The 13,901-nt window shown below is 49.4% G+C and overlaps 2 protein-coding genes across 3 annotated transcripts in view; one reads left to right on the top strand and one right to left on the bottom strand.

Moving 5' to 3' along the window:
- Positions 1-3,157: 3,157 nt before the first annotated feature.
- On the bottom strand, positions 3,158-5,349 carry PCLAF (PCNA clamp associated factor; the record flags this gene model as incomplete). 2 transcript variants are annotated; one of them, XM_082489093.1, is made up of 4 exons in its annotated part: positions 3,164-3,275; positions 4,912-5,068; positions 5,142-5,219; positions 5,307-5,349. In XM_082489093.1, the coding sequence occupies 4 exons, from the start codon at positions 5,347-5,349 to the stop codon at positions 3,212-3,214; spliced, it is 342 nt and encodes a 113-aa protein (XP_082345219.1). In that variant the 3' UTR covers positions 3,164-3,211. The 2 variants fall into 2 exon arrangements, 1 of the variants encoding a protein (XP_082345219.1); XR_014269602.1 differs by lacking the exons at positions 4,912-5,068; positions 5,307-5,349 and having other exon boundaries at positions 3,158-3,275; positions 5,142-5,181.
- Positions 5,350-6,468: 1,119 nt separating this feature from the next.
- TRIP4 (thyroid hormone receptor interactor 4) overlaps positions 6,469-13,901 on the top strand; it is a 33,829-nt gene continuing 26,396 nt past the window's right edge. The window contains exons 1-5 of the mRNA XM_082488879.1: positions 6,469-6,589; positions 7,352-7,518; positions 7,733-7,869; positions 11,271-11,504; positions 12,445-12,523. Of these exons, the coding sequence (XP_082345005.1) occupies positions 6,504-6,589; positions 7,352-7,518; positions 7,733-7,869; positions 11,271-11,504; positions 12,445-12,523 (703 nt within the window). The 5' untranslated portion in view covers positions 6,469-6,503. The remainder of the gene's footprint in view (positions 6,590-7,351; positions 7,519-7,732; positions 7,870-11,270; positions 11,505-12,444; positions 12,524-13,901) is intronic.

Here is a 13,901-nt window from a genome sequence, read left to right as displayed (position 1 = left end):
TCATTGGTAGAGTCGAGCGTTCAGTGGCTGGAGATGCTGCTGACATCTATTGTCAGCTCTGGGTATTTATTTTTTTAAATGGATGCTTGAGAGTGCATTAATAAATTGAGATTAAAAAATTGGTCAGTGCTGGGTCACGGTGGTGGGTCTTACTTTTGCTGGTAGGTCTCAGCTTGCTCCCGTTCTCTATTTTATAAATTAAATTGCAAATCCTAATTACAGGGGGCATTCACAAGCACTGGGATTTAGCTGGTTTTGTATTTTTCCTCACCCCGTTAAAAAAATCAGGGAGCTGAGGTGGCCACACGGATTTAACCAAAAGAGCATTGTTATCAAATAATCCTTTAAACTTACAAGAAATGAGCTTGAAAATGAAAACCACTTTGTACTGATAATAGTAATAATAACTGACTGGATTTCCAGCTGATGGTTCCCCTTAAGAGGGTCTCCAAACGACACCTCTTGCCCCAAGACTCTAGAAATCCCATTGCACGAGGAAAACCTGTTACATGGTGCAACATTACACGAAGTGCAGCAATACAGCCAATTTATCCTTGTCTTGAATTTATTTTCAACACCAGACGTGACCCAGCTTCACCACGTTAAACTTTGCTATTAATTATATTGCTGGATTAAAGCATTTATAGCCATAAATGTAAATTGTTCAGCAATATATTTGGGGCGGCACGGCACAGGCGTAGTTCCCCACACAAAGACCTATGCAGGGCTGTTGGAAGGAGAATTTTTTTTTTTTTTTTCAATTAGAGCAATTTTAATGGGGAAAAAAACCCACAAGCACAAGCTTTTGGATATGGAAACCTTCTTCAAGTCTTTGGGGTCTGATCTGTAAGTTTTAATTTCTACTTGTCTGGAGCTCTTTTGCTTTAGAACTTTCTCCCTCTTAGATTTTTTTTTTTCCTCATTTTCGGAATAGCTGGGCGTTGTTCCCCGTTTCCCCTGCAAAGCCAAACCCAAAGATTAGCAGCAGGGGCATGGCAAGAGCTAAATCGGACCTACCCCTGTCCCAGCCACAGCACAGCATCCCTGCTCACACGCCGAAGATTACTCCCCCATATTCCCACCAGGATGGAAATACCTCCAAGCAAACACCTTCTCCTGCATTTTGCCCTGAAACTGCTGTTCTATAAAAAAAAAAAAATTGGGCCTCAGCTTTAAGCCTGCAGCTCCTGATGTAAACGTTAGGGGTTTCTTTTGCCTGTGCAGAGTGAGCATAGGCATTTATTAGAAGTAAAAGTAGTTTTAGCTGCTCCTTAATACTGAGTTTTGCTCTTTTATGAGATTTTACGGTGGGGTAGACACATACCACGTAGGCAACTATTTGATCCTGAGCTTCTTTTGTGCATCCTCTTCTCATCCTGTCCTTCTGCAGCAGCTTATGTTCCAGCTCCATCAGATTGTAACTTTTTAATGACTTGTACATCAGAGTGATCCAGAGTTCAGGTCGTCACCAGCACCGTTCCTCGACCACGAGCCTGAGAGAGCAGTCTTGATTTAATTTTGTCCAGAGTAGCTCTTGGACCTTCTCTCTTCCCCAGCTTGCAGGTGCTAAACATGACTAGCGCAGGAGTCCAGGAGTCGATGCAGGTGCAGATCTGATAAGAGCACCGATCTGATAAGAGCGCAGCATTTTTTGCTGGCTCCCAGGCAGCTTTAGAGGATAAACCAGGATCGAGGACTACAGCTAGTTTGGCAAGTCAAATGGGAAAGTAAAGAGCCACCTCTGGTGCCTCCGTAGCCGCGGGACCTGCCTGGGAATGCTGCCTGCCTTGCAGCTCTCCTGAAGTGTGAGCATCGGATCTACACCAGCCCATTCCTTCACCTAAACGAGCCCTTAGCTGCACCAGCAGTACCATGCTCAGGCTAACGAAGGGCCAGGAGAGTATTTCCGCATGCCGAGAACTTGTCCTTTGCCAGAAAGGCTGAGATAGCTAATGAAGTTACTAAAATTGTGAAGACCACCTCACTTTTCTACATCAAGAAAGAAAATACCTGCTATGAGAGCACCGACTGACCCATTCCCTGCACAACACAAAGTACTGAGCGGTTTGCAACGGGGAACACCAGTAAGATCTTGCAGACCAGCCTGTTCAGTTGTTATCTTACTAGCACTGTGCTTCAGTTCGCTAAAAGAAATAATCAGAAAGCAAGGCTGGGGTTTTTTTGTTATTTTCTGTGACATGGCAGCCAAGCAGTCTGTAGTTTTTACAGCACATTATCACAAGCGTTTTTCCCTTAATTTATATAACCTTTTTAAAATAATCTCTGCTACTGAGAAATCCTCACTTGCTATTTCTCCTTCAAACAACTAACTGCTTTTCTGTAACGACTCTCCTTTTCATTCGTAGATTTTTTTAGGAAGAGGCTTTTAGACAGCGTTTACTGCTTCCCCCGGGATAAATATACCAGGCTGATCTACAGGAGCCACCACTAAACTCTCCTTGTTTTCATCAGCTCAACGATACTCTGTTTGTGGTGCTTCTGAGGAAGAGCAGCAGCAGAACCCCTCAGAGTAAGGCCCATTGCTTCTTTTTCGCAAGACCCCACTCAATCTTTCATCTAAATTACCCCAAAAGTTGCGTGGAGCCTCAGGCCCTTCACGGTAACAAGTTTTATTTCTTTTTAGCAGTTTTTTGCTTCCCCAGGCTTTCAAGGGTTTGACTCATTAGAAGAAGCCAGTTTGTTTTAATTAAACTTCACCTCTAAATCATAGCAAGCGACAGCTGCCCTTCCACCTCACCAGTGTCTTTTCAAATCCAGCTTTCCCTTCTCCAGATAAAGAGGTCATCATTAACAGTTTTTACTTCCAACAAAGACATGACAGGGATGCCTTTTCAGAACGTTTCAGTGTATTAGAAAACTGAGGATCTGCTTTTTAAAAAAAACAGAACAAGCACAATCACACAAGTCTCGGGCAAGGATGAGGCAATCAAAAGATAAAAGCTGTATGGTATGAGGGAGTCACTGAGGAACTCAAGGAAACCAAGATAAAAATTAAAACAGTGGCTTATAGCGAATCCTAAGCTTCAAAAAGTATATATTAAGCTCACCACAATGTTCTTGCAGTCTTTCAAACATACTTTTAGTTCTGTACAGCAGCTGAAGATAAGTGCTAACACACTGTAAAAAAAACTATACAAATACTAACTCAAGTATTGGAGATGCATAGTTTATCATTAAAGTCAGGGGCGGATCACGGCTGCTCTTCTCCTGAGGACTGGCCATCTTCCACGGGATCTGGTGGCAGAGGGTGAGCTCTGCAAAAAAAACCCAATTCAATTAGCAGAACTCAATCAACTCGTTCGAAAGGCTACAACTCACAAAGCCCTTTTCCTCAAGGCTGGGTGATCTAAATTACTTTAATTAGCCCCAGACTGCGCCTAAAGACATTAGGACTGGTACAAGCTACTTTATCCTAAGTGCTAGAAGCCCAAATAAGCAGCACACACCCACCTTTCAAATGGGAAAGCCTACTTCAGTGCGGATAACATCGTACACCAATACACCCTCGGTCATCCTCTCTGTGTCTTCCTCCACCCGGAGGGACACATGCAGGTTCCACATCATTTCCAGGACGCTGAAAATCTCACTCCCATTTCATGCCCAAGTTTCAACCTAACTTACCCACGGTGACTGAAAAACACAGTTGGACAGTTAAGCGAGCACAGCTCTTGCTTGTCCCAGAACACACCGGGAAGCTGTAAATCGTTTTAGATGGCAACACTGTGTGTTCTCTGCAGGGTCATCGCTGCCTGGTCCTTACTGTCTGCTTATCCTTCAAGACTATTCAGGACTAATTCTTGGGGGGGAGAGGGGCTGTCAGACAGTTTAGGATTATCTATATTTGGTGGAAAAAAACCCCAGTGTTTCATGCTGCTGTGTTTTTAGTCAGTAGTGCTGCCCACAAGTTAATCTTTGAAGTATCAGCTTGGTAGAACAATTCAATTTCTGACATACAGAAGTGGCTAGCAGTCTCTGAAGCTTTTCTCAAACAGAGCTGACAGCCACCGAGAGTCACATTGCTCTTGTCTGTATGCAAACGAAGCACAGCTGAGGCCTAGAGAATTTGCCTGAACTACCAACTACTGCACCCATTTTTAGACACACACACCCCCCAGGTCAGTGGAGACGGATACCATGCTTTACCAGCCTTTGCTGAGAAACACTATTTCAGTGAGGACATGAAGGTTAGCAGGCACACCATCAACTTTTTAGCAGTCGCTTGCTCCTTCAAAAATAAATTGTAGTTTCAAAGCGGTCACAGAAGAAAACGAATCACCATTTGTTTCATCCAAGGATGCACCGATAGCCCTCAACACGCCCCTTGCAGGCAGCCAGGCACACCACTGGCGGTGTTGTCTGAAAGTGCCAGGGATTTTGCTGTTTAATGTCACCCCACAGACCATACTCTGACAATGCCAATGCACACCAACAAGCAACACCACAGAGCACCAGCTGCAGAGATGACAGCTGCATGCGTCGCTGCTGCTCTGCAGGCGGTTTCAGCTCTCTGTCATACTTCAGGCAGCTTTTTAAGTTTTTTTTTTTTTTTTAAAGCAACTGAACATTAAGTTGAAGCAGCCCGTCCCGAGAGCCGAGCTACAGCCGACCACCAAAACTCCTCAAGCGTAAAAAAACAGTTCTTTTACCTACTGCACTTTGCCTCTCTAACACACCGAGTGCCCCTTCCCTACCCAAGGCACAACACTTCTGCGCCTCCTTCAGCCCCACCTCGTTGCAATTTCACTTTGCAGGGACTTGCGCCGCTGGTTCCCAGGCTGAGAGGAAACCCGCGACTGAATACTCTCCTGAGGAAGCCCCAGCGGTTTGCAGGGGGGCTGAGGGGGAGGCTGCCTCCCCAGCCTTCGAAGCCCCCCGAGCCTTGACACTTACTTCGCGGCAGCCGGCCCCAGGCCGCTGCTCCCTGCCGCCTCTCCGCCGGGCTGCCGGTTCTCCTTCTGCGGCAGCTGCAGGAACTCGCCGACGCCCTTCTGCCAGGCGGGGACGGGTCTCACGCACACCGGGTTCCCCCCCACACGGCGGCCCTCCCCTGCGGGGAGCGCGGCCGTCAGCCCCACCGCAGACCGGGCGGGCGGCGAGCCCCGGCCGCGCCCTGCTCTCACCTCTCTTGGCGGCCGGCGCCGGTCCCGCGTTGAGGCTGCTGGAGCACAGAACCTTCCGGGGAGCCCTGGCGGCCAGCACTGCGAAGACAGCGGAACGGTGAGCGGCGGGGACGGCGGTTCCGCGGTGTCATTCCTCCCCCCCCGCGCCGTGCCCCGGCCCCGCACCTTTGCGGTAGGCCGCGCCGCAGCCCGCCTTCCTCCGCGCCATCGCCACCACCCGCCCCGCGCGGGAGATGCCGCCGCTCGCGGGGGTAAACGCCATTGGGTCAACGTCGGCCAATGGGAGCGCGCCGGGCCGCGCCCCTGCGACGGGCGCGGCGCGCGGGTGGCCTCGCATAGCTGCGCGCGGGGTCCCTCACCGGGACCGCTCTCCTCAGTGTCGGTCCCCTCGAGCCGCTCTATTCAGGGTCCCTCCGCTCAGCCCCGTCCCCTCGGTCCGCTCCCCTCAGCTCCATCCCCTCAGGATCCTTCCCTGGGACCGCTCCCCTCAGCGTCGGTCCCCTTCGTCCGCTCCCCTCAGCCTCGTCCCCTCAGTGTCGATCCTCTCAGCCCCGCCGCCTCAGTACATTCCCTTCGGACCGCTCCCCTCAGCGTCTCTCCCCTCATCTCCGTCCCCTCAGTCCCGCTCCCCTCGGACCGCTCCCCTCAGTGTCGCTCCCGTCAGCACCGTCCCTTCAGCCCCACTCCTTCCCTCAGTGTCGCTCCTCTCGGACCGCTCCCCTCAGCGCATTCCCCTCAGGGTCGCTATCCTCACACCGGCCCCCTCACCGCCGCTCCCTTCGGGGTCGTTCCGTTCAGCCCGGTCCCCTCTGGGTCCCTCCCCTCGGCCCGCTCCCCCCAGCTCCCCTGGCACCCCCCGCCCAGCACCGGCACTCACCCTTATTGATACCACAGCAGTCCCGGGGTGGCGGAGGGGGGGAGAGGAGGAAGAGCGGTATTTCTCCCCGATGTGACAAATCGCGATGGCCGTGCGAGCGTCGTGTTGGCACGTCGAGGGACGGTTGCTGTTCGTCGTAATGTACGTTTGCTTAATCCGGCTTTTAGCGCGGGCTTTTTCAGCCCTGGGGTGTCCCTTCGGCACAGCTCTGTCACCATCCCTGTGGCACAAGTAGCGGGGGGGAGGAGGGATTTGGGGACACAGCGCCCAGCGAGGACAGGGGCTGCTGCCCCAATTCCTCAGCAGCGAGGGGGAAGGACGGACAAGGGCGGCTTTCCCTCGCCTTCAATCCCCGGAGGGTGTGCGACACCCCGCTGGGGAGCAGCGGGGCCCGGAACGGTGGCGCGGCGGCCGCGTTGCCGGGGAAGGGAAAGCGTTGGGGCGGTGCGTCGCCCTTTGCCTTCCCCCGTCCCTGTGAGGGGAAGATGGCGGCGCCCAGCCCGCTCCTGGCCTGGTGCGTCCAGCATCTGCGCGGAGACTTTGGGCTGGACGTGGGCGAGGAGGTGGTGAGGTGAGGGGCAGCTGGGGAGGGGGCGACGGGGGCGGGCAGGAGACCGGGCGAGCCGGAGACCGGGCGAGCCCCGCGCGGGGCCGTACCCTCCGCCGAGGCCTAGCGGGTCCCTCCGCCCCGGCCCGCTGGGACAGGCCGCGGCGACCCCTCGGGTCGCCTCCGGGTGCCCCTCGGCCCCGTTGGCCAACACAGAGGGGAAAGTGGTGTTTTTAGAGCCGCTCTCGGGGGACCCGGGGGTCTGCGCCATGGGTTGTCCCACGGGAGGGTGCCCTGTGAGGGGACCGGGGGGGTGGAAGGTGGCGGGGAGGGGTGTGGGGTCCTGGTAGGTAGGCGAGGAAGGGCTCTCTGCTGTCTCCTTGTGTTTAAGCAGGAGCTTGTTGGTTTGTGGTTAGATTTTTTTTACATGGCTGAGTGGGAACTGGAGTCTCAGAGTAAATTTTTGTAGTGTTTGGCAGAAGGGTTGGGGGGGATGTTACTCTGCACTGGAACAGGGGAAGAAAGATAATTTACCTTCTGGATTTTTGTCAGTGAAACAACCACAAGGGATTTCCCGGAGTGTCTGTCTGAAAATTTCACGAGGCTTTCCCAAAGTGTCTATCTCAAAATTTGACTCATAAACCCATGCTTTACCATAGTCCCTGCAGAAACCTGGTCTGAAGAGGAGAGCTAAGAGCACTGGTTGCATACTTGCGCAATTAGGCCTCTGGTTTCCTCAGAACAAAAGTCCCCTTACCTATTTTTCTCCATCCCGTCCTCTTGCAGGTACATCCTGTCAATAACAAACGAGGATGAGATCCGGGAGTACGTCATTGACCTCATCCAGGGAACAGACGGGGAGAAGAGTCGGTTTGTAGATGAACTGCTGGCCAGGTGGCGGAAATCCTCCCAGCTGCTGTCCGAGCCTTTGCCAGCATATCGGAAAAAGGATGGTGAGTGGTACGGGGAGGCAGGAATTGAAGTCTCAAATAAGCTTGTCTCGGTTATTTTGTTCATAAACAATTACATGCTATTAGTGCCCGTGACTGGTCCTATTTTTGTACGTTGTGACAGTGTAGAGCCAATTTTAATTCACCGAGAGTTCAGGGATGTCTTTCTCTTGCTGGTGGTTACCCAGCCTTTCTTTGTGCTTACGCATGCTTCCAGAGACTTCGGAAGTGCCCCGGGCTGGAGACCAAGGGAAGAAGGGTAAACGCAAAGGAAGGAACAAGCAGGAGACGCCTGCGTACACTGAGTCAAGTGCACATGTAGAGGAAGTAAAAACCCCCCTCGACCTGGCCAAGGTGAGTGTGTCTGGTACGCGAGGGCAGGCTGTGTGTCACTGGGTGCTGAGAGCACACTTTGAACCTGGGTTGCGGGGAAAGATAATATCGAGCACTAGCAAAAGACATGAATGGAAAGCAGAAATCAGCTTTCAGAAATATGAATCCTTCAGAGTGAGAGTTGTGACAAAGAGGATTGCGTACCTGAAAGCATGTTTGTGTTTCTCAGCTACATCGCAGAGTCTAATAAATGCTTCCCTCCTCCTGCAAACCCTGTTTTGTCTTATATGCAGCACAGCTGCTGTGAGATACATGTTTGTGTATCTTTGTTCACTCATAGATAGCATGCAGCATGGCAGCTGTAACCTGAGCAAATACTTTGGCAGCCGTTGGGATAGGTGGGGGGTCCCACACTGCGAGCACACTGTCAGCGAGTTGTACTGTCACCCAGTTGCAATGAGGAGGGTGGCTGTTCCCAAATATTGGCTGGTCAAAGGTGACTGCAGATTTGGACAGGCCGTGCTTGTAGCCTGTATGTGTGTCTGGGATTTTCACTGCTGTGGGGCAGATAATATGAGGATGGGGAGAAAGACTGTGTGTTTGTGTCCATAACGGAGAGTAGAATAGTCATCAGGTAGCGAGTATGTCAAAATGGATTTTACTCCTCCCCAAAGAAGCCTGGAGGAGAGAGCGGACGATGGAAGTAGATGCTGTAATTAGTACTAAAAGGTATTTTTTTAAAGCAGAGGTGTGAAGGTTGAGGAATTAAGGAAGCCACCAAGTGGGTAGAACATTCCTTCTTGCTGTATTTAAAACTGCCCAGTCACACTGAATAAAGCTTTAATTGGTGACTGAAATATTTTGGGCTGCTTCAGGGAGGAGGCCTTGGGCATTAGGTAGAGGAATCTGAGGGCTGGAGCGAGTGCCTCTCCGCTGAGCAGCAGCCCTGGTTTGGCCATTTCCCTCTGCTGTTCAGCTCCACTCTTGCACCTTTCGTGTTGCAATAGAGATGTTCGATTTTGTGGAGCCCTTTTTTTGCAGTATTTTTGAACAATCTGAGCTGCAATGAAAGAAACTGCAACATAAGAGTATAGAACCACTGAAAAACAGGAAATCCTGCTATTTTCAAGCAGCACAAGGCCATGCAGCAAGCAGTAGTTGCCTTTCTCTGTAGTAGTTACCTAACTTTTTGCAGCAGACTTGCTTTCTGTTCAGGAGAACTATTTTTCACACTCAGCATGTCAACTGTGATGATCTTTGCTGTTAAATGACGTTGTAATTACCTAGGCTGAATTTCTGGATTTTATTTCTGGTGTAGTGGGTTTTGACTCGAAGCTGCTTGCTGGGAACCCAGGCTCCTTCCTTAGGTCTGGACCCAGATGTACAGCTGTGGCGCCAAGTTACATCAAATCCAGCAGATCGCTGCATTGCTGTTTGAAGTGTAAGAGTGTGCTCCGCAGAAGTAAGCGTGTGGATGTGCAGTGCGCTTGACTGGCATCGTTTGACTTGCAGCGGAGTCCTTCAAGTATAAACATCAAGCATGTTACACCTCCTAAAGTTAAATTCCGTGATTTATCCAGGTGCAACCCTGACTGAGCAACATCCAGATGCGGAAAGTAAGGGTTTCACCTGAATAAATGGTGGAACTTAAATTTATGGTTTTAGATCGAAGTTTTTGTAGTAAGGAGGCTGCAAATGCTTAAAGTGTTTGTAAAAGTATTTGTTTGTAAAATAAAAAAACCTTGTTTTTTGAACTAGAGCGCTGAAAATGGGCAGTAATGTTCCATTTCCTTGTAGTTATCTTCTGACTTAATTTAAAAAAAAATAAACTGAGAAAGCTCCGCCAAGGTTTGCTAACCAAGGTCACCTGATCTGGTTTTGTTTTGTTTTGTTTTTTTTCCTGACAGCAGTGTTTGGGTCTGGCAGTGGCAGTAAAGCCGGTTAGGTGGAACTGGGGGGACTGGAAGTCCTGCATCCGCTTGTCACTAAACCAGTACCCTGCTGCTGTTGGGAGCAGGTAAAAAGAGTCAAGACAAGAGGTGTCCTAATGCCACAGCATGGCCTTGTCACTGAGAAAAGCAGCGTGGGAGGACGTAGGAGAATGTAGAAGCAGTAAATGCTAGCTGAGGTGTGGGTCAGGGAGTGATCCTCTGGTGTGCAGCAGGCAGAGAAAGTGAGTTGTTCTGTGGAGAATGAAAACAGGCTTTCTGGGAAAGGGCTTCTGAGAAATCCTCTTTTCTATTGTCGAGAGAGACTGTGGAGAGGAGAGGGAGAGAAAAGCTGCGCTTGAGCTGCAAGAGGATTTTCAAGTGTGTCACAGATATGACAACTGAACGCCAGAGAGCGCATTTATATTGGAGTGCTGCTTGCTGAAATAGCTAAGGGTAATAAGTCCTGGTCTTTCTTGGTCACGGCTAGCATGCAAGTCATGGTTGAAACCGGTCTCATCTAGTGTTGTGAGATAGGTTTGCACCTGGGGTGTGTTGTGCTTGCTTTTCAAAGCATCTGGTTTTGAGTGTTGCCAGAGAAATGGTAGCAGTTGGCTGTGTTCTGTTCCTCTGGAATGATTTCTGTGCTGTGATTAATTCCTGCAATTAACTTCTCAACAATTCACTTCTCAACTGGTACCTGCTGGAGATGCCGGGTGGGAGGCGGAACCTTTTGTTTCTCTGATCAAGGTGTAAGGTCTGAGGGAGAAAACAGAGAATTCCACTATTAGATTATTAATCCAGCCATCATGTATATCTTGCTTTGTTTCTGTTGAGGGTTTCTCTACTTCAGCCTGACCCAAAGCCTGAGCCAGTGCAGTCCCTGACTGAAACTCAGAGAGGTGAATCACAGAATCACTGATGCCAAATTGTGAAATTAGGAGAAGAATTTACATTACAGCTGAACACTTGAACACACAGTGCGTGGAAAAGCTTTCCTGGGTAGGAGACATAAAAAATGCTGGCTGGTGAACTGGCTGTGAATGAAGAGGTCCTGTTGCCACCAGCAGCTTTGCTTTTGGGGATAGGTGCACACAGGACTTCACAGATACGAACAGGGGGTCGCTGTAATCTAAATAGCCCTTGAAAATAAATCTGGGCATGGCGGTGCTGTTTGCAGCTGTTAAATACCTGTGAGTTGATAATGCAGGTCTGGATAACAGCGCCTGCTGTCTAGACCCGTGCAATCTTAGCTTGCAGAGGCAGCAAACATCAAGTGGATCTGCAACATCCTTATGTCCTTGCTTTGTTTAGATTCCTTGTACTTCTTCTGGCAGGCCTAAGCTTGTCTTTCCGTTGAACCTGGAATCTGGTCCAAGTTTCATTCCAGTTAGGCGGAATAACCCTTGCCTGGGTCTCCCCAGCAAATTCAAGGGTCAGTGCTCTCCCTTTGCTGCAGTGTGAATACAGTTTGTTTATTTTTTTGCTTCTCAGGCACAGGAGAACATCAGTGGAGTCAGCAGCAGCAGCAATTCCTCTAAGAAGAAGCCCAAATATGTCAGCCTGTATACCAAGGAGGGGCAAGACAAGCTGGCTGTCCTCATCCCTGGGCGTCACGCCTGCGAGTGCCTGGGCCAGAAGCACAAGCTCATCAACAACTGCTTGGTTTGCGGGCGCATTGTCTGCGAGCAGGAGGGCTCCGGACCCTGCTTGTTCTGTGGTACTCTGGTTAGTAATGACATGGTGTTTATTTGCCGTGCTTGAATGTGGCGTAGTTTGCTCAGGGCTTTGAAGTGGCCTGGAGCTGAATTGGCCTCTCAGGTCAAAGGTCTTCTAGCAAAGTTCTTTGAGCTCTAAAGCTGGGCAGGAAAGAAGCTGTACTATCTCCTTCTAGGGGAAGGAGAAGTGCTGTGGCTTTAAGTCACTTTGTGTTTCTTTTCTGTTGTGCTGCATCAGAGAGTGGAGAGGTTTCCCTCATAATTTACATCACTTTGGAGCTTGCCTGATTTATGACAGTCTCCTGTGTCTCTCCTGTGCCTCACACTAGCATCCAAAATGTGTGCAAGGCTTCAGCCCCGTCCTGGGCACAGCCCTGGTAGCCTTGTAAGGGGCAGCAGACATGGCCAGGGCCAGTGCGCTGACCTTTTTTCAGTGCTTGTGCGGTATGCATCATTTGGGATATCTGTTACAGATATATCTGGTTGAAAGGGCACCCTCTGGAGGAAAGGGGGCAAGTTAACGACTGCAGATTAAGTAAAGTTAACTTCAGGAGAGAAGAAAATATTGGTTGGATGAAGAAAATGTTTTAAATCAGATTGGTTGCTATTTTTAAAGATCTGTTTAACTCCAAGTGGCCAACCAAGAGAGGGAACCTCCGTGTTAAGCATTTTTCATCTGCTCGGGAGGTTCTGGGTGCATTTCTCATCTTTTGAGGTCACCTGGTAGTGTGCCCAGCCACAGAACTGAGAAAGACCAGGCTGTACATTTCTCATGGGCGGCTTTTCGTAAAGAACAAGCTTTCAGGATTCTCTTGGTGTAAATAACACTGAAGGGAAGAAGGTGTGGACTATCTTGGCCATTTTAAACAGCTTACCCTGAGCTGTTGTCCAAGGCTCCAAAGCTGGTTGAGCACATAATGTCCTTCCTAAGTCTTCATTTTTTTCCTTAGGTATGCACTAAAGAAGAGCAGGACATTCTTCAACGGGACTCAAACAAGAGCCAGAAGTTGCTGAAGAAGCTCATGGCAGGTCAGTAGCAATTACATACCTGTAATGTAATGAATCCAATCAGTTATACAACAGCAGGAGCCCTCCTCTGCCTCACCGTGCTACAGTTGCTTTGATGTTGTGTAGGAATGAGTGTGTGTGTCCTGGTGTGTAAGTTATCCAGGTCCATTCATCAGAATTTTAAAGAGTTTGCTAGCAAAGTCTAAAGGTAATTACTTCTCGGGAGCTGACACCTGTCTATTTGTCTGGGATGTAAATTGCCAGGACAGTTTGTGAACTTTATTTGCTTCAGACTTCACTGAGCCACTTGCCCTTGTTGCTGCTCGATGTCTCTGGTGGGCATTAAAAGGATGGCTGGGAAGTCGGCTCTCAGCAAGTGCTCAGCAGCATCTGCGGACTTCAACAGAGGTGATAACTGTGAGTGTCAAATGGCAGCGTATAATGTCCTTACCCAGAGGCCCCAAGGCTGCTCGTTAGGCATTCCTGAATCAATCACATGAACTGAATCGTTGTAGCAGTCCTTGAAAATTAGGATAAGTCTCATGTGGAATGCACGCTGTGGAAGATGAAGTGCTGCTATCTGATTTGCTGGGTCCAGAGAGGTGGTGGTTAATATTTTCTGATGACTCTTCTTGTCTAACACTTATCTTGGGAGCTAAAAATAGGAACAGAGCCAAGGAAAGCAAGAGGAAATAATACCCAGTCTCCCAGCGAAGACCTGTGCATTATGGGGATGTTTGTCTGAGTTTAGCTGAATTATAGCCAAGGTCACAGTGTTCTTGGTTGAAAAATACACTTCGCTGAAGAACTGGAGAAATATTTACTCTGGGTCTCAGTGTCAACTTCTCTTTAGAGCTGCTGAGATGGCAGGAGGTCCTGTAAGTCGTTGAGAGTAACAGCTGATCGTAGGGTCGGTCTGTTTATAATCTTCCTGTAGAAATCCTGCTGTACTTCAGGATCCCCTTTTCTTACCCATTTTATGGGTTTTCCCTTCTGCCCCTGCCAGGTCTTGTTTTGTGCGTTATCTGTGTAGGTGAAAGCTGAAATGTGGTTATTTGTCTCGGGAGTGAAAAAATGTGGATTGGTGACCACAGGGAAATACAGGCCTTTTTGTTCCCCTGAAATAAAGGCGTTAGCCTGCGTGATGTCTGCTGTGAAATACACTGGTTTCTTCCATTGTGGCTTTGATGCAAACCTTTTTTTTTTTTTTTTTCTTTTTCCACTCCTTTTGTTTGTTTGATTTTTGGCCCCTTGCCAGAAATGGTAAGAAAGAAGAGGTCGTTGTTGGGAATGGATTTCTCCCTCTCTAGCAATAGCTGGTCTGAAAAACCTGCTGAGGTGTGTTGGGGGAGGATTTTGTTTGTGAGAGGCTCACACAGCGGCAGACAGAAGGCTTGGC

Source organism: Vanellus vanellus, assembly GCF_965231255.1.
Source record: "Vanellus vanellus genome assembly, chromosome: 11".
In the NCBI taxonomy this organism is placed as follows: Eukaryota; Metazoa; Chordata; class Aves; order Charadriiformes; family Charadriidae; genus Vanellus; species Vanellus vanellus.
This window is presented reverse-complemented; position numbering and strand designations above follow the sequence as displayed.